Genomic DNA, 23513 nt, shown 5'->3' with positions numbered 1-23513 from the left:
TTTTTTTTTTGAAATGGGTTTGGGTGGTTTTGATGGAAAAGGGTTTGGGGTTGGCTGATGGTGGAGAGAAAAATGGTGGCTGGCCGGAGTGGGAGAGGTGGAGTTCGGTGGTGGTGGCTTGGGGGAGAAAGGGAGCGGCTGTGGATGGGATTCGGTGGAAACCGAATGGGTTTTTGGGTTTTCCTCGAAAATGGGTTTCGATGGTTTGATGGTGGTGGTAGAAAAGAATGGAGGAGGAAGAAGGGGTTGTAGGCTTGCCGGATTCCGGCAAGCTCGCCGGAGAAGAAGGTGGCGGCTGTGAAGTGGTCGGCGGTGGGAGGAAGAACAGAAAAGAAAAAATAAAAATAAAAATGGGGAGAATGAGGGAGGTGGCTGAGGTGGGTTTTTGGGAGTGAAGAAGAGGTCGATGGTGATGAAGAGGAAGGTGGAGGTGCTTGGGCTGGCCGGTGGGAAGGTGGTGGCCGGCGGCTCCTTCTTCTCCCTCTCTCTGCTTCTTGATTTTTTTTTGCAAAGAAAAATGAGCCTCTCCCCCTCACGAACCCTAAACCGACAATATATATGGGAAAATGCCAAATTTTCTCCCCCCCTATCCTCCTTGGACAACCGCCCCAAGTGTATTTTTTTGACAATTTTTAACCCCAAAAGGGGGTGGCTGATTGGAAAACAAGGGTAGAAATTTTCTTCTCTTCAAACGATCCTGACCATTTGATTTGATCCAAGGGCCATTAGGGTTTGCTTACACCCTAAGTATTGTTGGAATTCCAAAATTGCCCCTCCAAGGATGGCAAATCACCATTTTGCCAAACAAAATATCTTGTCTTTTTTTGGAAAAAGGAGGGTGATATCCACACAACCATGCTTTGATAATTCACCCTACCACAACCCGATTTTGATTATCGCACATACTTCGCCTGTCTTATTCTCCATTTTTCGCCCGATTGCCCTGAAATTTTGCAAGGGGATTCTCGAGAATACTAACAACCTCTTGGGGGATTTGTACCCACAAATGTGCACAACCAGATACTCAAAGACTCGGGCCTTCTCCTCATTCTGGGCCCAGGCTTTTAGAAATTTGGGAATTTCGTTGGATTTTGAAGTTCTTATTTAATTTTTTTTGGGAATTTAGGGCCTTGTCAAAATGGGGTGTCTACACACATCTTTCATTTTATTTTATATGTGTTTATTATCTTTATCCTCAGAAAATGCATGCTTAGGTAGACGATTCTTGAGGATTGTTTCCATTTCAGATGATTTTTACCCAAACTTCTTTGGAGTTAATAATAAATGGCATAAGAGACCAAGTGCTTGCACTCGGACGAATCGGGGGTGCTCTCAGACCTTCCCCATTCGTAACCAGGCACGAACCCATATATATTTCTGGTTATCCATTGTACAGAGGATTTGATTTTAGGGTTCCATGGCATATCCATGGATGGCGACTCTGAGTTTATTTCAGGTATGTCTCGGTTTCGAGCCTCGGTTCCGGATCGAGACATATCTCTTTCTTTTATATCGCCACTCGTGCTATGCTATGAGGGTGGCATCCGTTTTGAGAGTTCCTTGGTAGAGCTCTCCTTCACACGTGGATGATCCGGATGGTGTTAGGGACCCGTTCCCTCGCCGCCTATCTCGGATCGGGTTCCACACCTACACCCTATGTGCGACTAGGCTGTGCGTCCTAAGGAAAACCATGGGCTATCTAAGCGCATTCTAATCTAGTCATCGGCTCGACTAAGTGTCTAACCGACCACGACCTGAGGCCTCCTAACTCTAGGGACACTCACACGACCAGGCATGACAAATCCACAAGATCAGGACAGACTCCTAACTCTAAGACACCCCAAACGCCTAGGACAGACTCCTAACTCTATGGAAAGATCTTTTAAAAATTGTTTGCAAGGTTATTTTGAAGAATTTTTGTATTTTGGGAAGATTTTGAAGTTGTGAAAATTGTGAAAGTTGTGAGAAATATTTACAAAAATGGTGACTGAACTCAGGATGCCAGCTGCATGCCTGAGCTGCCTACGTACCCCTCAGCTAGGGATCAAGCCATCCGTAGTTCGGACTAGATTTTCCTAACTACACTATAATGACTCGAGATTTTTGAGATTTTTGATTTTTGTAGATGTTTTTTTAATTTTTTCGACACAAGAGGACAGAATCCTATCATCACAATGGGAGGACAGACTCCTGATATCCCGCAAAGGTTGGACATCATCTTATGCTTTACGGGGGAATTGAACAGAATCACGACTCTGCAAGGGTTGGACAGCATCTTATACCTTGCAAGAGCGGATAAAATCACATGACTTGATGAGGGGATGGACAGAATCCTAACCCCTATGATGATAGGACAGACTCCTGAAAGACTGAAGGACTGACTCCTATGCTGAAGACTGGCTCACATACGAAAGGACAGACTCCTAAACTCTCTAGGACAGACTCTAAAGAGGAAGAAATCCCTAAACCTGCGAAAACTCTAAGGCAGGAAGGGAAGGGGTTGGCTCAAGATACATTCCGTCATAGCCTGAGCCCTATGGAAATATGATAATAAAGGGGAACCAGAAACACAAAAGAACCCCGAACTCTATAAGGATCCTAGAAGGGGAAAGAGACAAGAAATAACACCTGGCACATGCAAATACAAGAATAGAAGCATCTTTTACTATTCCCGCCTCTCCTGACTAAAGTCAATATGCTGGAAGTTCAACTAAGCAAATGAAATTGGGTTAGCTAGCATGCAAACAGGATTGAGCACATGTTTAAGATAACTTGCTCTAACATTAACCCACGGAGCTCTCATAGCTCCCACGAGACATTCAAATCTCATTCAAACACGGAAAATACATCTTTTAGGATAAATCATCTCAACATGTATTTGGGCAAACCTCTACTTTTCATGCATTGGCCAACTTAGCACGGTTCTCATTTCCAAATTGAAAAACACAAGGAATCTCAAACCTCATCTATAATGATTTCAGTCATAGATTCAAACACTAAAACTTTTAACAGACCAAAAGAATTAATCACAAGACAAAATTCATGAACCTTTTACATCCTTAGGATAATAACCAATAGGAAAACCCAAGATGAGATCGAACTATAGGGGTGTAGATATACCATGCTTTCAAGGACCAGAAATACTCCAGGAGTTAAAACAAGGCTAGCAATGCTCAGGTAAATTGAATTTCCACGATAATCAAACCACTCACATTATAAACAACTAGTAAAAGAAAGAGAATAGCAATTACCTCAGATTGAAGATGATCGGCAGGGCTCGAATAATTTGCTGGAGTCGGTTGCGCTTGGGATTTGACGGATCGAAGCTTGGGGATGGCGAAAACGAAAAAGGGATCAGTTTGGGTTCTCAAGTGAGGATGAGGTGGGTTTGGGCATGGCAATGGTGGTGCTAATCGGCAGCGATGGGGAAGCCGCGGATCGAGGGTGGAGCTCGAGTCCACCTCTGTAATTTCTTCCCCTCACTCTAATTTTTCTAACAAAAAAAATAAAAATAAAAATAAATAAATATATAAATAATCGAGATACCCCTCCTGTGTTCACGAAAATGGGGTTTCTCTTCTCTGCTTCAACTCTCTCTCTCTCTCTCTCTCTCTCTCTCTCTCTCTCTCTCTCTCTCTCTTTTGCGACAAATATCGCAAAAAACAGAGAGGGAGGTGCGGTGGTGTTTTTTTTTTAAAAAAAAGGGTTTGGAGAGGTGATCGAAGGAGGTGGTGGTGGCTGGCGGTGGAGAGAGGTTTGGGTGCGGTCGTGGCTTGGAGGTGGGTGATTTGGGTGGCAGAGGGGGTGGAAGAAGGTGGATGGATGGGCGGCTGTGTTGGGTTTGAAGAGGGTGGTGGTTCGGTGATGGGTTTTTTGGGTTTTTTTTCCGAAATGGGTTTTGGTTTTTTGGGGTGTAGAAAAGGGGGTTTCGGTTTTGGGTTTGGAGGGAGGTGAGGGTGGAGATGGAGGAGGATTTTCGAAGGGTTGGGTGGTGGTGGTGCTGGAGGTGGAGAGAGGTTTGGGTGCGGTCGCGGCTTGGAGGTGGGTGGTTTGGGTGGCAGAGGGGGTGGAAGAAGGTGGATGGATGGGCGGCTGTGTTGGGTTTGAAGAGGGTGGTGGTTCGGTGATGGGTTTTTTGGGTTTTTTTCCGAAATGGGTTTTGGTTTTTTGGGGTGGAGGAGTTGCAGAGGTATGGGGGTTTGGGTGGGTTGTGGCGGAGTTCGCGGCCGATGGAGGTGGCTGGCAATGGTGAGGATGGTGGGTGGCTGACGGTGGAGGTGGGGTTGCAGATGCAGAGGTGGATGATGGTGGTGGTGGTGATTGGGTGGAAGACGAAGAGGGTTTGGGTTGGGGAAGATGGAGATGATGGTGGCCTCTCCCTTGGTGGCTGCTGTTGGTGGAGGTGGAGGTGGAGGTGAAGAAGGGAGGTGGCGATGAGGGTTGCCGGTGCCGAGATGATGGTGGTGTGGACGGGGGCTTGCCGACGGCAAGGGAGATTGCCGGAGGAGATGGTGGAATGGAGGCGATGGTGGGCGGCGGCTCCTCCCTCTCTCTGTTTTTTTCTTTTCTTTTCTTTTTTTGAAACCCTAGCCCGACGGCTTATTTAAAGAGAAATGGCGAATTTGTTCCCACTCTTCTTTACCTGGACAGCCCCCTTTTGGATTTTTCACTGGCTTTTCTCTGCCCAGGGTACCCCCGACTTGACTAATTCGACCCTCTTCTGCACTATTTTTCGAAATAAACCCCATTACCCAGGCAAAATTCTGTCGAATCTCGACGAAACTTCAGGGGGCCCACTTACGGTCTCGAACTATTCAAGATTTAACCCCAGAGCCCTGAGTTGCTAATTTTTTTTATTTTTATTTATTTACATACATATATATATATATATATATATATATATATATATATATGTATGTATTTGCACTCGAGGACTGATCCGGGCCCAGCTGCCCAGAGATTTTCCAATTTTTGTTTTTTTACTTTTTTTGTTTTTATTTTAGTTTTAGGGCTTGGTCAAAATGGGGTGTCTACAACGCCCTAGCTCTGATACCACTTGTAGGGACTCTTAACAGGATAGAACTCGCCCCTAAAAGCTAGCCGTTAGAGGGAGGGTGCCCATCCCTTATAAGCAAATCCACATCCATTGACTTTTCCGATGTGGGACTATTTTTGCTTTCACGTGGAACCCCCAACAATTCCTAGGTTGCAAGGAAAGAGTGTGGATGAAGGAAGAACCATGTCGCTAGAGGTATGGGATGGTGGACAAAAGCTATCTAGGAATTAATGCTCTCTAATATCATATATAAATTGTAGCCATCAACAATATTAATTATTAGAGCCCCAAGTGTACTGAATTATCTTTACATCACTTCTTGGACTCTTGATTCCCTCTTGTAAGATTCAACGAAATCACTGTGAGGAACTCCTCATGGTTGGGAACCTAAAAGCCTTCGTACAATAGAAGGTTATTTCTACACCCAATGGCCCAATGGGGTCTAAAAACTTCATAAATTTATTTAGGGAAATGTTATCGGCACTACTGTATTTTGATGAGGGCACTCCTCACTTTATTCAAAGTACGGTATGGCCCACCCCATAGGATGATCCAAACCATCCATTAGATGGGCCACAGTCTAAATAAGTTGTGCCCCAAAAATTATTTCGATAGGTTGACCCTAACCCTCCGATCTATGGAGGGTTAGGATCAACCCTCTAACATTCAGATCGGAGGGTTAGGATCAACCTGTGGAAATGATTTTTGGGGCACAACCTATTTAGGCTGTGGCCCATCTAATGGACGGTTTGGATCAACCTATGGTGCGGGCCATACCGTACATTTCCCTTTATTTATTTTTGGTTGGTAAGCTTAGATAGAACCTCGGACCTCTAGGTTGAAGAACAAAGCCTTGACCATTGAGCTAGAGGACTATTGAAATTTTGTAGAAAAGGGATGGAGAAATGATGGCTTCCACCGTGATTGAGAGCCCTCATACCTATTGATTATATCCACAGACATTTACTTCTTTGCCTACATATAGTAGTTGTTCAAAGGCTGATGCAAAAAATTTTGGGCTGCTGGTCAAAGCAAAGGCCTAAGCAGCAGTGATGAAGAGTCAGCTTTCTCTTGCAGAGGAGCAGTTTTTAGATTAATTGTTCTTCAACTACCCACACAAGATCCTTCGATTCTAGGAGTTCTGACCCCTTTCAACTCATTCACCTTCTATGTCAGAAGAAGAAGGAACAGGTCGCACAGGCAATGGTCCAGGGCTCCCTATCAGGAAAGGCACCCTAGATTTGGTTGAGAGTTAGATACATTATGCAGTTATGGCCAATTTCATTCTTGGCATTTTGTATTTATTATTGCTGCCATTGATGATGATTTGGAGTTTTAATTTGATGACAGTATCTTCTCCTTGCAATGCATGTTTTATTATTTTTTTGCAAACTATGTAGTTTAGAAATTTGTGAAGATGATTCATCATTTATGCCAAAAAACGAGTATTCCTTTGCTAAATGAACATCATGATGTAGCATTTGGGTCTTCATAGGCATGTTTATGAAAGAACTTTAGCATACGCTCAACTCGAATGGAATGGCGATCTATAATCTAACTTAATCCTTGCACACTGACTTGCATCTGTAATCTTTCTCTTTTAATTTAGTTTTCTCTCTCAAAAGAGAATATAGTTGCCTGATTCTCTCCATAACAAGACACTGAAGATCACATCCTACCAAATCATCATACAAACAATTTTTGCTTGTGCTTATGCTCATTTCGTAACCTCTTTTGGTACTGATTTTGCTCCAACCAACTTTACTGACGAATTCAAACATTTTTTGACGGGTAAGCTGGGGTTAGGGCGGACCCCTACAAGTAAGTTAGATAAAGAAAGATGATACAATAGTAGGAACAAGACCACTGTCCAATCCTTAGAACAATGTCTCGGGCGCGTTGGAGACTTAGTTCCCACAATCTCGGCAAAATCTCCCAACGGATTGGACTATGTAATGTTCATCCAAGGAGGTTCTCTTTTAAGGTATCCAACCGCTATATACATTGACATTTTAATCTTTTCTTTCCTGCTTTTTGGGTCACTTTGATGCCAATTCTGTCGATAAATAAACCTTTATGTCGACCAACATTTCTTTGAATCAATCAACAGTGTAACCTATCGATCGCACAATCATAAGGTGACCGGGTCCCATTTTATTAGGGTGCAACTCATGTCGATTTTTTTACTGTGAAATTGGTCGGGTTTGGGTTGATTCCAATTCATATTTTAACAAAAGCAACCTATCCGGCCCAAATTGCACCCCTAATTTTTGTGGGTATGGCTTTCTAACCTTCGCTAGATAATAGAAATTGCTCAAAATTTCCCTCATTCATGGCAGCATTTATATTTTCACCCCCTAGATCAATTGCTTGAAATCATATACATAGATAAGGGAGAAGACTTGCCCTGGAGAACCCTCTAGACATATTACTAGAACATTGATAGACTTGGGATTAATTGGAAGCAGAATTAGACTCTACAAAGGATGATCTTGCCATTTTGCACGGAAATTTGGCTCTATATAGAATAGTACTTCTTTTCATTTTCTTTTCTTTTCTACCTAGGAACATTATTAATAAGGGATTTGCTAGCGTCCATCGCGGATGGTCTGTTGCATGTCAGACCACACAGGCTCACTTTACAGCAGCTTTTGTCTTCATTCATGAGGTGGCTCATCTAACATGCAACAGACCATCCGCGATGGACACTACCAAATCCCTATTAATATTATGGAATTTTCTATGCTAATTAGTGGAAAGCCATTTCGCCGGCTTTTGCATGTGAGAGTAGCCACCTCAGATGAATTAAATGAATAAGGCAAACTCTGCCAGAAAAGGCAACATGTGTAGCTGTTCTCACATGCAAAAGTTAGACACGAAATGTCTTCCCGCAAAATTTACTTTAATATATTAGCTTAGGGAGAACGCTGCAACGACCTGGGAGTACCACCGAGCAGGGGACCGAACAAATGGCTTCTCGCCAAAAAAAATAACAAGTGATGTGAGCATGCCTTAGGTTTAAGAAAATTAACAAAAAACTAATTTTTGATTGCACACATGGCGCATTCTCATTGTTGGTCTCGCCATCGGTGGTACTCTCGTCTCCATATCATTTCCCTAGTTAAGATGCTTATTTACTATTCACATATTAGCCCTTGATAGAAATTTAGCATGTTGGGCTTTCGCATTTTTTAATTATAAGATCGTCAACATTTCTACTTTTGGTTTGATAGGATTTGATGCATGTACTTAAAAAAAATTCCATGAAAATGCGGTGAAAAGAGGATCATCTCTCTCTCTCTCAAAGGACACCTAGGAGTCCAACGAAGCAATAAAGTCTAAGATTCATTTGCTTGCAAATAGGACTTCATTGATCGCTTTTCTCATCAATCCATGGCATTGGGAAGCACATGGAATTAAGTCTTACCTTTGCTTCATCTTGTCTAATACCTACGCATTGGGAAATGTAGAAAATAAGATTGATTTTCAACGAAGTGCTCAAAGATCAAGGAGATACATTGCTTTGGAAAGTAACATTCTTTTCTCTTTGCTTTCTTCTTGTAGAAAGGAATTGATATTCACACTCACTTTCGAAGTATAGTCATATAGATTGTTTGCTTCATCTCAGATGATCTGTCTCATGTCAGACCGGCCACCTCATGAGTGAGACAAAATCTGCTGAAAAGAGAGCCTCTGTGGCAGATCTGACATGCGACCAAGGTTTTAAATTTCTACCGAAATCTGAAATTTCAGGTTTCGGTGGAGACCGAAATCGAAATCCATAATATTCGAAATGTTACTTTATTTCGAGCGAAAATTTTGAATTTCCCCAAAATTTCGGTCCAAAAGTTAAGGGATATCACAAAAAAATCTATATTTTATTGATTATATAATACTTTCCAAGTCAAAATTCCGTACAAGATAAAATATTACTAAATTTGATTTCGTTGGATTTCATCCAAAATTCCGAAATTTCGGTTTCGGTGAGGACCGAAACGCATTCCAAAACCGAAATTTTAAACCTTGCATGCAAAATACCATTTGCAAAATGCCTTTTGCAATGGACGCTAGCAAATCCCGATGTCATGTCTCCATTCCTAGTTACGAACAATCTAAATGTCTAAGGAATCGGAATACCGTGTCCCCTTCTAGAGGCCCTCTATTCTTAGGCACAGCGTTCTTACAAAATTATCTAAGGAACTTAAGTCACCCTCAACATGCCCTTAAACTTCTGAAAGCGATACTAATATTATGAAGTTCTATTTAAGGTAGTAACCATTCAAAATCCACTTATTTCATATACTAATATTATGAAGTTCTATTTAAGGTAGTAACCATTCAAAATTCACCTATTTTCACCACATTAAGGGTGTGTTTGGCGTACCGTTTGAAAGTGTTTAAGCAAAACGGCGTTTTAGTTCAAAATGGCGGTTTGCCAAACGGCATTTTCATGTTTGGTTGGCCAAATCAAAACGGCAAATGGAGGTATTGTGTGTTTGGTTGCAAATGCCCTAAAACGGAGTTTTAGTGGTAAAATGACCAAAAAGGGCATTGTTTGGTTGGCCTCAATGTAACTCAACTACTCTCTCATTAGGCCCAATATTGAAAGGTCATTAGGATCTCATTCAAACACTATTAAAATTAAACATCATTGCCACACAAAAAAAATGGCTATACCTTTGGGGTTCTTCTCCTTCTTCTTCTTAACGGCCAGATTTGCTAGATTTGACGGACGAGTGAAGGCGCTGAGGCAGTGAGGCGTGAGAGGGTTTGCAACTTTGCAAAGTAGATGAAGAAAGTAAGAAACTAGGGTTTCTTTTAATTCTTTTGTCTTTAAAAAATCAAAATTAAGAGATCATATAATGATATCAGCAGCCCCTTGTTTTGAATTAAATATTAACAATTTAACAAATTTGTGTCCTCAAGAATGATATTAACACCTCCACTTTTTTGGTATTTGACACATAAAATCGCACTCATATATGTAAAAATGAGTTTTGGTGAGGGCAAACACGTAAAAACCCACAGCCCAAAAACTCCGTTCAAAACGGCGTTTTGCAAACAGACCTCCCCCCTCCGTTTGCAAAACACTGTTTTGAGGGTTCAAAACGGTGTTTCAAACGGTGGCTGCGCACCCAAACACTCCCAAACGGCCGTTTGGCCCCAAAATGGTGTTTCAAACGCCAAACTGTGTTTTAAACGGTACGCCAAACTTGCACTAAGGCAGTAGCTATTCAAAATCAAAACTTTTCTAATCTTCTCGTGCCACTGCTTGGTTGATTCACTATTGTTAGAATATGTGAGATCTTAGTCCTTTGGATTGTGTTGAGATCTCACCATTGGAAGTCTTGGTGTTAGATAAAAAGACGTAACTTAGAGTGATTGGAAAGTAGGTTAGATTAGAAAGATTCTATCTTTATTTCTTTTTACAATTTTTCTTTATCTTTTTATGTTTATCTTTTGAGTGTTCTATCTAGAAACTCATTTAGGCTCTCTGTAAGTCAATTAAGTTTATTGATAATCTCCCTAATTTTATCATGGTATTAGTGCAGCCCAATTTCCATCATTGTCATTGCAACAGTCGTAGCCTTCTTACTCGAACCCTAAAGCCCACCCATCTCCAATCTTCAGCATGTCGAGGTCCGAACCGTTGTTGCACCCTTATCACCACCCCTCGAATGACATGCATCATGGTCTTCTTTTATCTTGCCACTTACACTGCTCATATACTCTAGTACGATTTGGGCCTTCTTCTTTAGATCTGTTGATGAAGGAAGAAGTCTCACCCTCCATTCACAAGGAAGGTATCTCCACAAATTGAATGCCTCTGTCCCAACTTGGGAAAAGAGTGCTTTGGGAAGTGAATACTTTTTTTCACCTACCCCTTACCATTTCTTTTCAAATCCCAGTAAGTCTAGTCAATATGTTGCATGGATAGTAATGAGTGCTTTAAATAGCAACTCTTAATCTACTCCAAACTTTATTTTCCTCTTTTATTGTAGAGGGGAGAGACAAGACTTGGTCACTTGCCCTCTCTTTCCTTCGTCGTACATTAATCAGCACCAACTCAACTCAACTCAACTAAGCCTTTGTCCCAAACTAGTTGGGGTCCGCTAATGAATTCTTTAGAAAATTTTCATGAAGAAGGTGAAAGGATCTACCCGGCTCAAACTAACTAAGTTGATCTAATCGTGACACTAGTTGGGTTCATCCACATGAATCAATTTCTTCCATTCTATCATATCCAAGGGCATGTTCTTTGTTATATTCCTAGTCCTCAAGTCTTTCCTAACTGTTCCTACCCAAGTTGTTTTCGGTCTGCTCCTAACTCTTTTTACTCCATCAACTTGGCACGAGTCACCACTTTTCACTGGAGCATCCAAAAGCCTACGTTGGATAGCCCAAACCATCTTAAGTGGTGCTCTCTCATCCCAAAACAGATAGTAGAACTCACTTGCATTCTTCTTTTCCAAATATTCCCAATAATGAGAGGAATGAGTTAATTAGTATCTGCCCATTTTACTCGTCAAACACCTTTGTTCGATCTTTCGCAATAAAACACTTCTCAAATTTGATATGTGCATCATCTTTTGTTTGGATTATCTAAATAATTAGAGTTGTCACTTGTTCTACAGCATCAAGGGGGCTAGGCACCCCCAAACATTATGTAATTAGCGTTACGATTTCTCTCTTTCATAGTTCATACGAAGTAATCTCAAGTATTTTGTAAGGAACACAAATAACAGTATGACACGATTTCACCTTCAGCCTCGCAAGCTTTAAATTTTGTCAAGAACTTTATCCTCAGTTTTCCAGAGAAACGTGTAAGTTAATATCTTAAGACATCATGAATGAAGGTTATGAAGTTTTCTTTTCCATCTCGAGTCAGTGTATTTTTTTCATCCAACAGCTACCCATAAGTATTATTCTCTTTCCACATTTTTAAATAGTTTGTCATTTTACTATAAACTTAACATTTATCTGTAACTAGATTCCCATTATTTAGAATTAACGTAAGGTTAATGTGTCCAGATCTACCATGCCAAAATTAAGAGAATAAACAACAATATAAGAAAAAGAACTTTCATTAGAAGTATTAATTTTAAGGATGTTGATTAATCATGGCTAAAGATCGAAGAAAACACTAATCAGTGATAGCAATAGATCTATGAAAATGATCAAATTAAACACCTTTCAGTGAGGTCAATAGATGTAAAAGAACAAGAAAAGTACTCCTGATGCTAGCTTGATAAATACAAACACCGTAAGTAGTGAGGTCAATAGATCGAAGCAATCAGGTGAAAGACACCACAGTAAGCAGTGGGGTCTATTGTATTTGAGGGATTAGATCAAAGTCAACATTCTTAGGAATGAGGTCTATTGTATCTAATCACACTAATATATCTCCCCAAGTAGTCCGACCCTTGCTCAATGTCATTGGGATTTGGTTTGTTTGTACTTGGCTTAGTGCTCTGGCTTTCTTACTTAGATATGGGCTTAACTTAGTCTTATACAACTACACCTTCTGCATCATGCACATGGTCCAAACCACATGTAGGGGGACTGATGCAGGAGCTTCCCCTTGATTCACATAAGCCTCTACATGGCTCCTAACTGTAGTTGTCGTTTCTCATTAGTTGCATGCGTATTCTATATCTATTTTAGTCATCTTGCAGTTTCATATGCCCTTAATGGTCATTTTGCTTTATGCTATATAAACCCATTTCATAATGGGCTAGTCTATATAAATTCCCATGGTCTTTCATTTTTCAATTTTAGATGATTTGAGATTAGTAGAGATCATCCTCTTCAGAGAAAGAGTTTGGCTCTTCACATGTATTTCTTTTTTTTCCCTTGTGATATGGGATTAGGAAGATAGTGGTTTTAGCTTGTTTTTCATTTCTCCTGTCTACTCTTGTTGAATGTAAGAATGTCTTTTCGCTGATTTTGCACTTGATCCGATCTTTTGCGCCCCCACGTGCAAAGGAAGATCAAAACCCTTATCTTCTACAAAATTCAAAAAATTAATTTACATATCTAATTCACTTTTCGATCGAGCTTTCCGTCAAATTCCTTATCTTCTACAAAAAAAAAAAAAATTACAGAATCAAATTGCTTCCCCCTATCGACCTCTACATCACAATCCTATCCTTCGTGTCTTCCTTTGGCTTCCTCACTAGTCATATCATTTTTTTTTCAAAGTTTTAGCGTCTAAAAAAAGTTTTTACATATAATCTTATATGCAAACTGGTTCTGAAGTTAAATATAAGTATTTGCAAATAAAGGTAGGAGTAGTCTTAGAAATAAAGTAGTCAGTGGCTTCTAAAAATGTACCAATAAAATAAAATTTAATTTAAAATGAAGTTATTTGTTAATAAGGATCAACTTTGGTGGCATCTTTGCCATTGTATTTCTTTTCAATTTCCTCAACGATATCAAGGTTTAAAATTTCGGTTTCGGTACCGGTTTCGGACCTTGAAATTTAGGTCGAAATCTGATACAAAACGAAAAAACAATATTTTATTCATTATTAAATTTCGGTCGAAATTTTGATAATTTTGGTGAAATATTAAATTAATATTTAAAAAAACAGATTTTTTGTGTCAAATTTCGGAAAAACCAAAATTTCGACCGAAATTTCGGCCAAAATAAATGACCATTTCGGTTTTGTGTAGTTTCGGTGTCGGTCTCCACCGAAATTTCGGATTTCAGTCGAAATTTAAAATCATGAACGATACAAGTAGAGAACAACCACCCTATAGAAAAGGAATACAGCCTCGTATTAGATTATGTCTTCTTGGTTTAATTCATCTGAAGTGGCCAAAAAAGAGTTGGGAAATGGCTTTTTGCGAAATTAGCTAAATAATCCCTGTATCTATTTATTTATTTGGGTTACTAGAAAGGTGTTACACAGAGTAAGAGTGACGCATGCAACCATACGTCTATCATTTTGAAACATAATACTAGCTAGCCTCCTAATTGCCAAAAGTCTTTTAACAGTTTCCATAGATTACATTAATCAAAATCTTATAAAAGTAAAAGAAACTACTTTTTCATTTACCAATATACTATTATCCAAACGTGCAAGGCAAGTAATCTTTTCAAGCCCTTTAGTTAGTGACCTAGTCCAATAATTATTCATTTGTAACAACTTTTAATTATGAACATGGGATTGCAACCACTAGTCTTGTTACTTCCACCCAACTTTTTATTTAGAAAACTTTAAGTATCATTGCCCATGAACTAAAAATCATGTAGACAGATGATCATAACCAGCTAATGTGTCACATTTAAGTGGATATTTAGAGAATTAAGAGACAAGATATGATTCATAATAGGAGGATGGGTATACCACCTACCATAATTTTATTTTCCTTTTCAAATGAATACCAACCCACTCTATCCTTTGAACCAGTTAGCTACCAAAAGTCTGCCAGGAACCGGGTCTATTCCTTTCAAAATTGCCGTGACAATTAGTCCATTAGGCCAGCTGATGAACTTGTCAATTTAAGGTCTAAATTCCCATCCCCCCCACCATGACTACCCTTTGCCCCCTTCAATTTTCCAATTATTATGAAGGGGGGCTGTTGTCCTTACTGGAATTACCCCCTTTTTTTTTATGACATAGGGTATCCCCACCACATTTAGGGCAGGAGTAACCCCTACGAACGCACGCAATTATTATAAAGGGGGGCAAATGCCCTTACCCTTTTTCCTCGGGAACACATTTCATTTCTTTCCAAAACAACAGCAATCTAAATTTTTAGGGGTGCAACTCGGGTCGGGTTGGATTGGATCAGGTTGAAGCCAACCCTAGCCCAACCCGAGATAGCATTCCCTCAACCCTAACCAACTGGGTTAGGGGTTTATTTCAGTCCCTATTGGGAGCACTCATCTTATATTGTATTTAAACGAGTTGGTGTCCTAAGAGACCTAACAACTTGTGGTTGATCGATCTAGACAGTCCACCAGTTAATCCCTGGTGGGGTCTCGTCTAGTAACCCAATCCATAGGCTCTTAATCGGACGATCAAGATCACTCCCAGGTTTTTAATCAAAGTAGGGACCACCAGATAAGGTAGGGCCAAGTCGTTCATCTCTCGTGGACAGCTCTGTTTCCTTCTCGGACAGCTTACTCTGAATATAACAACCGAATAGACAGAAGATTGAATCAGACCCGTGTCAATATCAAAAACACAAGACACTGCCGATTATTTTATTTCCAAAACTGGCAGACAGTGTAACGCAAAGCAACGACAACTTAAAATGACAAACACTGTCCTTCATTCATAAGCCAACAGGGTGAAGCTACGGTGGGCAGATTAGTAATTTTAAAGTAGAAGGACTTAAGTGTCATTTGTGAAAAAGATAGGACTGAAAAAGACAGGACAGCTGGCCCATCATTTCACTCTCCTTCTCTGTGTCGCTTGGGCCTTTCAGGATATTTATTCCTTTCTAATAAAACGACTCTTTCTAATAACAGCACAATCCATATTAAATTTTAAAATAAAATAATACCAAATATTTAATCTATTTCTTTATTTTTCCCCGTAGATTTCTAAGTTTCAAAAGGGAAAAAAACACAGAAGAAGAGCTGTACAGCGCTCCTTGTGCCGTTGCTTCGAGAGAGAGAAGAAGAACAGCGGCGCACGTTAGCGAACACCAGTCTCTCTCTCTCTCTCTGGTATGGATTCTATTCGTCTTGATTTCGATTCTCTGGATTTTAATCTCAATGATCGCTTTTTATCTAAGCAATCTTGAAAAAGGAGAGAGCGAGAATCGATTTTTTTTTTTTTTTTTTGATTTGTAATACTGGCAGACTTCAAAGAAACCCTAGCCTTTCTTTTCTTGTCTCTCCCTTCACGATTTACAGATCTTCTTGATTTTAAAAGGAATAGAAGAAAGAGGAAGGGATCGATCTACAGAGGAAAGAAAATGCTCTGGATTATGAGAGTTTCAGGCTTTTTTTCTGCGGCAATGTTGATGATAATCCTTTCTCCATCTCTACAATCTTTTCCCCCTGCAGAAGCGATTAGATCTTCTCATTTTGACGGATATCTCCGATTTCCCGGCCAGATTCCGACCGCCGGAGATTCGAATCGATTTTCCTTCAGAAAATCTCCGGCATTTCGCAATGGCGATGAATGCAGCTCCGGTGATCGGAAATCCACGGTCTGCGATCCTTCTCTCGTACACATCGCGATCACTCTCGATTTAGATTACTTGCGTGGATCAATCGCAGCCGTTCATTCGATTTTGCAACATTCGATCTGTCCTGAAAACATCTTCTTCCATTTCTTAGTCTCCGAAACTGACCTAGAAACCCTAGTTCGATCTACTTTCCCGTATCTGAAATTCAAGGTTTATTATTTCGATCCAGAGATTGTCAAAAACCTAATCTCAACATCTGTTAGACAAGCTCTAGAACAGCCTCTGAATTACGCTAGAAATTACCTCGGCGATCTACTCGAGCCGTGCGTTAGGCGAGTAATCTATCTAGACTCGGATCTAGTCGTGGTTGATGACGTGGCGAAGCTATGGACAACGAATCTCAACTCTAGAACGATCGGAGCACCAGAATACTGCCACGCGAATTTCACGAAATATTTCACGGCGAGATTCTGGTCCTCCGATGAGTTTTCCGACACGTTTTCAGGCCGGAGACCGTGTTACTTCAACACAGGGGTGATGGTGATAGATCTGGTGAAATGGAGGAGGTTTGGATATACTCAGAAGATCGAACGGTGGATGGAGATTCAGAAGATCGGACGGATCTACGAGCTCGGATCATTACCACCGTTCCTTCTAGTTTTTGCAGGACACGTGGCGCGGATCGAGCATAGGTGGAATCAGCATGGGTTGGGTGGGGATAATGTTAAGGGCAGCTGTAGGGCTCTTCATCCAGGTCCGGTCAGTCTATTGCATTGGAGCGGGAGTGGTAAGCCCTGGGTGAGGCTTGATACGAACCATCCTTGCCCGATGGACCGCGTTTGGGCTGCTTATGACTTGTACGGTCCATCCCCTTGACTGCTTCCAGCCGGTAAATTTCTCAAATTTTTTTTTTTTTAAGCTTTTTGTTAACATTTGGATACCCATTTTTCTACTCGATAATCCTTCCTTTTATTTTTCCTGGCGATTTGTATTCTATTCTAATTTTCTTGCCTTCGGAAATAAAGAGGAATAGAGAAAAAAAATATATATATTCAATTTCTTTGTTACTGGATCCTCTTCTGGCAGGTGCTAAACAACTTGGAAATTGACGAAATTACCCTTCTGGTGAGGATCAGGTAGGGATTAAAATTGTAGGACATTTTGGTCAAATAATGTTTGTCCTTGAAATGGCAAATAGTTACAGGTGTGGCAGGTGGTTCTTGGATTCCCTCGTCAGTGTCACCTCATTGTCAGGAGTTTTTATACGGTGTAAGTCCTTATTGTAACGTATTTTTAAAAAAAAATTATTGTACGGGATGATCTAAACCGTCCATGTGATAAAATCTCCATTTTCATTCCCTTGACATCATGAATGGGAAATGATTTCAGCACAACTATGTTTTGATAAACGACGCTCATGTATCTTGTCTTTTAGCATTTAACGGTCACTGAGTGTTTTTTGGGGACCATAAAAACCCTTTTATACAGCTCTTTAAATATAAAAGACAAGAAACACGAGCGTCATGGATCAAAACATGTTTGTGGGGAAATCATTTCCCTTATTATTTAGGGAACAACCTACTTCCGTTATGGCCCATCACATGGACGTCTTGGATCATCCCGTACAGTTCTTTTGTGGAATATAAGGGCTTACACCCTATAAACTCTCGATTTTCAGTCCCCTTTCTTTCTTAGTTCTTAGTATATATTCTTCAGAAAAAAGAAAAGGAGTCTCAATATCAATTGGTAGTGATCAAAATTACCCTAGCGGGTGTAAGGGGTTTGTGATTGGAGGCAGAATGCAACAGACTGAAATTCTGTTTACCTTGGCCGCAACGGTGGCCATGTGAACTACCTCCCTCTTAGTTTAGGTGGGCCATTCACATATGGGTTTGCAAGAAATTCTTGTGGGGCCAATAGGGGTAGGGCCGGGAAATTGCTGCTGTGGTGGGGCCTTGACCACATCGCTAAAAATTTGTGCCTTTTATAGCTGGCAGGTTTATGTTTATGTATGTTGGCCTTTCTAATATCTGCACCAAATGTTTTTTGTTTCCTTTTAGAAGTTTGATTTTGAACAAAAATAAACTTTCTAATTTTCTGTACCCCTGATTTATGGCCTTGTCTCTTCTGTCTCTATCATTAACTACTCATTTTAAGCCGAAAATTACTAGATGTTTCTTATTGTTTGAGGAGTCAATGAAATTATCTAAAGAAAAAGCTTTCTTCATAAAATAAAATAAATTTCTTGGTCAGGCTTCATTCCCCGTGCCCATACTACTATCAAGCGTCAACCATAATAATTTAATGAGGGGAGATGATATTTTCCCCCCTCTAACGGATAAAATCCCCCCCTTTAACGTTATCCGTTAAGTTTTAAAGGAAAAGAAACCGGGATTTTATCCATTTAGGGGGGGGGGGGGGGGGGGGGGCGAGGGAGAGGAATATCAGTTCCTCGGATTCTCCTATCTATTTCAGTAAAACAAGGATTAATTTTTGGCATTGGCAACATCCCAATGACAGATGAACTGCCACAATTTCTATTGGGAAGTGATATTTACCCACCTCTGATGGATAAAATCAACGTTGTCCCTATGAAGTTTTAAAGGAAAAGGAAACCGTTAAAGGGGGTGAATTTATCCTCAAGCAGTGAACAATTCTCACAGAAACCGTTAAAGGGGGGGATTTTATCCATTTAGGTGGGGGAGGGGAGAATATCATTTCCCTTTCTATTTTCTATTGGCAATTGATAATTTACTTATAACCTCTGTTCACCACGTCGAAGAGATTCGACTTGGAATTATGATTTAAAATGTCAGTGATGGAAGTGAAACTTCATCTAACTTTTACATACTTGGACGCTGATTTGTAATAGTCCCACACCATTCGATCTTGATCTAATTTCATCTGATCTTGATCTGGGTCCTTCTTCTCTGCTATCTAACTATCTATCTACAATATATTGCCAAGCATGTTTCTTTCCAAGAAAATTCTTTATTGGAAAACCTTCTCTTTGTAGTTCATGTTTTGTTTTGAGAGGTTGCTGCCTAACATTATACCCAAGCACAGCATGGGTGGAGGCCACCATTTTACCTATACATGTAGCAGGGGCGATGCCACATGAGAGGAAAGGGGGGCAATTGCCCCCCTTATTTTTTTGGAAAAAAAAATATGCCTTTATTTTTTAATAATTTTTTAATACTTACCCCCTTTTTAAAAAAATATGCCCCCCTTTCCAATCATCCTTAAGATAGAAAATAAGTTTAAAATTTTAATTTTACCATTTTTATCTCCCTTTTTTGTGCAAAATTTACTATAATTTTTGCCCCCTGTGCAAAATTTCAGATAGAAATTTTTTCTATCTTAATTTCAAGATAGATAAAAATTTACTATAATTTTTGCCCCCCTTGTGCAAAATTTCTGGCATCGCCCCTGCATGTAGTGGGGCCTACCCTTTTACATCTCATGCTCCTTGATGGGATGAGGCCAATGTTTTACACCTCATGTTTTTTTATGCTATGGGGCTTGCCAATTTACACCTCGGGTTTTGGTGGGTAGGACCATCATCTCTATGCAAAAACCTATGTATATGGTGGAGACCACCGTTTTACCCTTAATGTTATTGACGATGTGGGGTCCTCGTTTCTATCCAAACCCGTGCATTAGAGTGGTACCCACTATTGTACACCTCATGTTTTGATGGTGTGGGGTCTATCATTTACTAGTTCATTTATATATGATGAAGCTGTTGTGCCCTCTCAACCTTTTAGGTGAACTGTAGAACAGCATGCCTCAGATGAAAGGTCCATATTCCTTTCACAAGGGACTAAACCCTTTTTTGAAAATAGCACATGCAAAGAGCAAAAAGAGTGGCAGACTCCACTCTTTACAGCAAGAAAGAGGAGGGTTTCACATGAGCCGGGACCATGTATTTTGCCAACCATTTCCTTAGCAATTTGTCCCAAGAAAAATGTCAGTGGAAAAAACATGGACGCACAAAAATAAGAAACAACAAGTGGTGGAAGACAACAAGTGAGAACGATGGAGACAAAGCCTGTGGGAAAGAGGACGACCTTATTGTCCTTACGAAAAAGATTAGGTGGGTCACAGTTGAGACACTTTGCCTGTATGAGTTCGACTTTAAACTAGTGTATGATAGGCTTAAAAGATGGGTCCGTCCCGTTAAAACAGCCTTAATAAGAAGGATCCACAAGAAATACTAAACCTTAAATAGACTGTATCTTTTGGGAAATGATATCACCACTACGGTATTTTGATGATCACACTCCTCACATTATTAAAAAGTAGGTATGGCTCGCACCATATGATGATCCAAACCCTCCATTAGATTAAATAGGTTGTGCCCCAAAAAATCATTTCCATAGGTTGATCCTAACGGAACCCTCTATATATAGGAGGGTTAGGATTAACCTATGGAAAAGATTCCTGGGGCACAACTTATTTAGGCTGTGGCTTGGATCATCCTATATTGAAGAAAATATCGTACGTGTCAGTGAGATCTTCAAAATACGGTAGTGGTGATATCATTTCCCTATCTGTTTTTATGGGGTGAATCAGAAATTTTCAGGAAACAATAGATATGCAGAGGTTTAACTTCATTTGCATCCAACTTTCCAAGCTCTTTTAGGCGTGATTCTCGAGATGCTTGTCACCCACTTGTTCCATTAGATGCCTCTGCTAGGTTGAAATTTTGGGTCCTTGTTCTCTCCCATTAGATGCCTCTGCTACTTTGAAATTTGGTCTCTCTCTCTCTCTCTCCTCATTTCCCACGTGTTGTACCTCCCTTTTGAACAGCAATTTTCACTCTTCCAGTCCCAGATACGTACATGTACCGGCTCCTTGCTTTATTGATATATATACAGTAGACATCCCATATGCAATTGTATGTGAATACAATGAGGGAAAATGGGTAATCAATGTGGCTAAGTTGTGGTGGGCTCCAATTGACTAGTAAAAAGGGGGCCAGTGCAGAGGCTCTCGCGGTTGCAGGGTCTGCGAGGCCTAGATGTACGCAGCCTTACCCCTGTTCTGCGGAGAGGCTGTTTTCGTGACTCGAATCTGTGACCACTAACCACCAAGTCACAATAGAGCAACCTTACCGTTGCGCCAAGGTCCAAATGACTATTGAAGTTAAGAAAATGAATTGGAGACGCCCTGGGAGGGTGAGCCAGACAACACTACCCCCTACGTAGGAATGCGATACTAACATACCGAGTTTTTATATGGTCCCAAAAAAAAATGATATATACCCATAGGTTGATCCTAACACTCAAATCTAATCTGAAGAGGTTTAAAATGGATGACATGTTACTAGAAGCCTCTACAAATATAAAGAGATTTTTTACCCTTTCCATTGTTGTTGCTTTTGTTCTTCAGCTCCCAACATGCTTAAGATTGCTTCTTTAGTCTTCTCTCCCCTTGCACTAGCTCAGACGATGGAATTCCTCTCTCTTAGATGTGGAAATGGTAGTTTATGGGACCCATAATACTTAGTGAGGGAAGAGGGACCTAGGGACTAATTTTATTGATGGAATGAGATTTCATCAAACCTATTCGTATCACATAATAGCCATTGCTATTCTTTTATATATCTCTACCTTTGAGCTTAGCAAACATGCTAAGAACATTTAAACCATTAAATGACAAGTTGTTCGATGGATTGGATCTCGCTGCACTTGCTAATTGAGGTTGGAGGCCTATACAAGCTAGCCCACAACACTCTCCCACTTGAATCAAATAGGTCTTAAATCTCAATCCTATATGACATCATACATTATGTCCCTAATTGTTGTTAAATTGACTTGGGTATGTAGAGGAGATGAGTTTTTTATGTCAGTTGTTCTAAATCCAACTGCCCGCGTTCTTGAATCCTTCATTCTACATCCAATAGACAACATTCTTGATTTATTGGGGAAGATGGGCTATGATGTTATTTCTATATTATAGATTAGTTTTTCAACAGCTACATCCTTGAGTTCTCTATTCTAAATCCAATGCCCCACATTTTTTAATCACCTTCGAGAAGTTGTGATGTCAGACCACATTTAAGCCTGAATTCTTGAATCCATCACTCTAAATCCTACAGATCACATTCTTAAATCATCGTTCTGAAGTAATTCATCTTAAGTTGTTAAGTCTCAATGTGATTTCCTTTCATTCTTTTTACATTGCTGACAAAAGTAAATTATCGAATTTCTACTACCAAAGAAGACAACTATCCACTCCTCTGCCACATTTTCAAGTATGTTTTTGGAAGCTATTTTTGTTTCAGTTTCATTTTATTTTATTTTTGAGAGATGTAGTGAGGAGAAAAATGTAATTTTATTACCAAGGACATTTTGGTCATTTTGTTGGCTTAGCATGCTCATGACATGTTTGCTTCTTTCCCACTATTATCAATTGCCTCATGTGTCGAATTCAAACTCTAACCCACCACCCCATTTCCCTAAGAAATGAACTCCCCAGTTTTCCAAACCCATCACACTTCCCTAAGCCACTAACTCTCTATTTTCCATTGACCAAGCCAATCTCCGTTTACTTCTATTAGTTAAGATTTTGCAGAGATTCTCAACTAGAGAGATCTCCATAGAAGCTCCATTGTGTGCAAGCTTGTGATTTGAAGCAAAGTACCAACTTGCCACATTTTCTCTATGTTTTGAAAGATTCATTTTCTATTTTTCCTATCATGTAATCGTGGTGTGCCTAGTATAAGAGGGGCATAGAGGCCAAAGAGATAGAGAGATTAGAGGGGTGGTGAGTGAGGAGAACATGGGATGGAGTTAGGAAATAGGGAAAACAAAAATTCTATTTTGAACAAGAATTTTTTTTATTTGTTGGAACCTCATTAGACACTCTCCCACCTTGGGTGAACGAATATTCCATGAATTTTTATTTCATAGTTGCCAAACATTCCCTAAGTGTCCTTTTTGTTCATCTCAATATATGATCAAGAAGTTTCAATGAGTAGAAATAATATATTTGCTATGTTATGTTCAGATGCACTAGAAAGCCATTGATCATGCTTAAAGCACATTGTATAATGGATTGGGTAAGCCTTGGAACTTGCGGGCAAACAGTTTAATCCTTCAAGACCAACTCTCCTAAAATAAGAACTGTAAATAAGATAAAGAGCTTCTTCTCTGTTAGAGATTATCTTTCAGCTTGCATTACATTGTGATTTTATATTGATTCAGGTCAGGTGAACTGGCCAATGCTTTTCATCTGGATTTGATGCTCCTTCAGATATGCAATAAAACAGATTCAACACTACTAAAGTAATGGATAAATAA

At 39.9% G+C, this 23513-nt stretch overlaps 1 protein-coding gene across 1 annotated transcript; it reads left to right on the top strand.

Annotated features, from left to right (window-relative positions):
* The first annotated feature begins 15536 nt into the window (after positions 1-15536).
* Positions 15537-17278, top strand: LOC143853158 (putative galacturonosyltransferase-like 7). Its single transcript, XM_077362893.1, has one exon. The coding sequence runs from the start codon at positions 15991-15993 to the stop codon at positions 17080-17082; it is 1092 nt and encodes a 363-aa protein (XP_077219008.1). The 5' UTR covers positions 15537-15990; the 3' UTR covers positions 17083-17278.
* Positions 17279-23513: the final 6235 nt, after the last annotated feature.

The sequence above is a fragment of the Tasmannia lanceolata genome, unplaced genomic scaffold, assembly GCF_043159265.1.
Source record: "Tasmannia lanceolata isolate RefF3 unplaced genomic scaffold, GAP_Taslan_0.1 ptg000019l, whole genome shotgun sequence".
Taxonomy (NCBI): Eukaryota; Viridiplantae; Streptophyta; class Magnoliopsida; order Canellales; family Winteraceae; genus Tasmannia; species Tasmannia lanceolata.
This window is presented reverse-complemented; position numbering and strand designations above follow the sequence as displayed.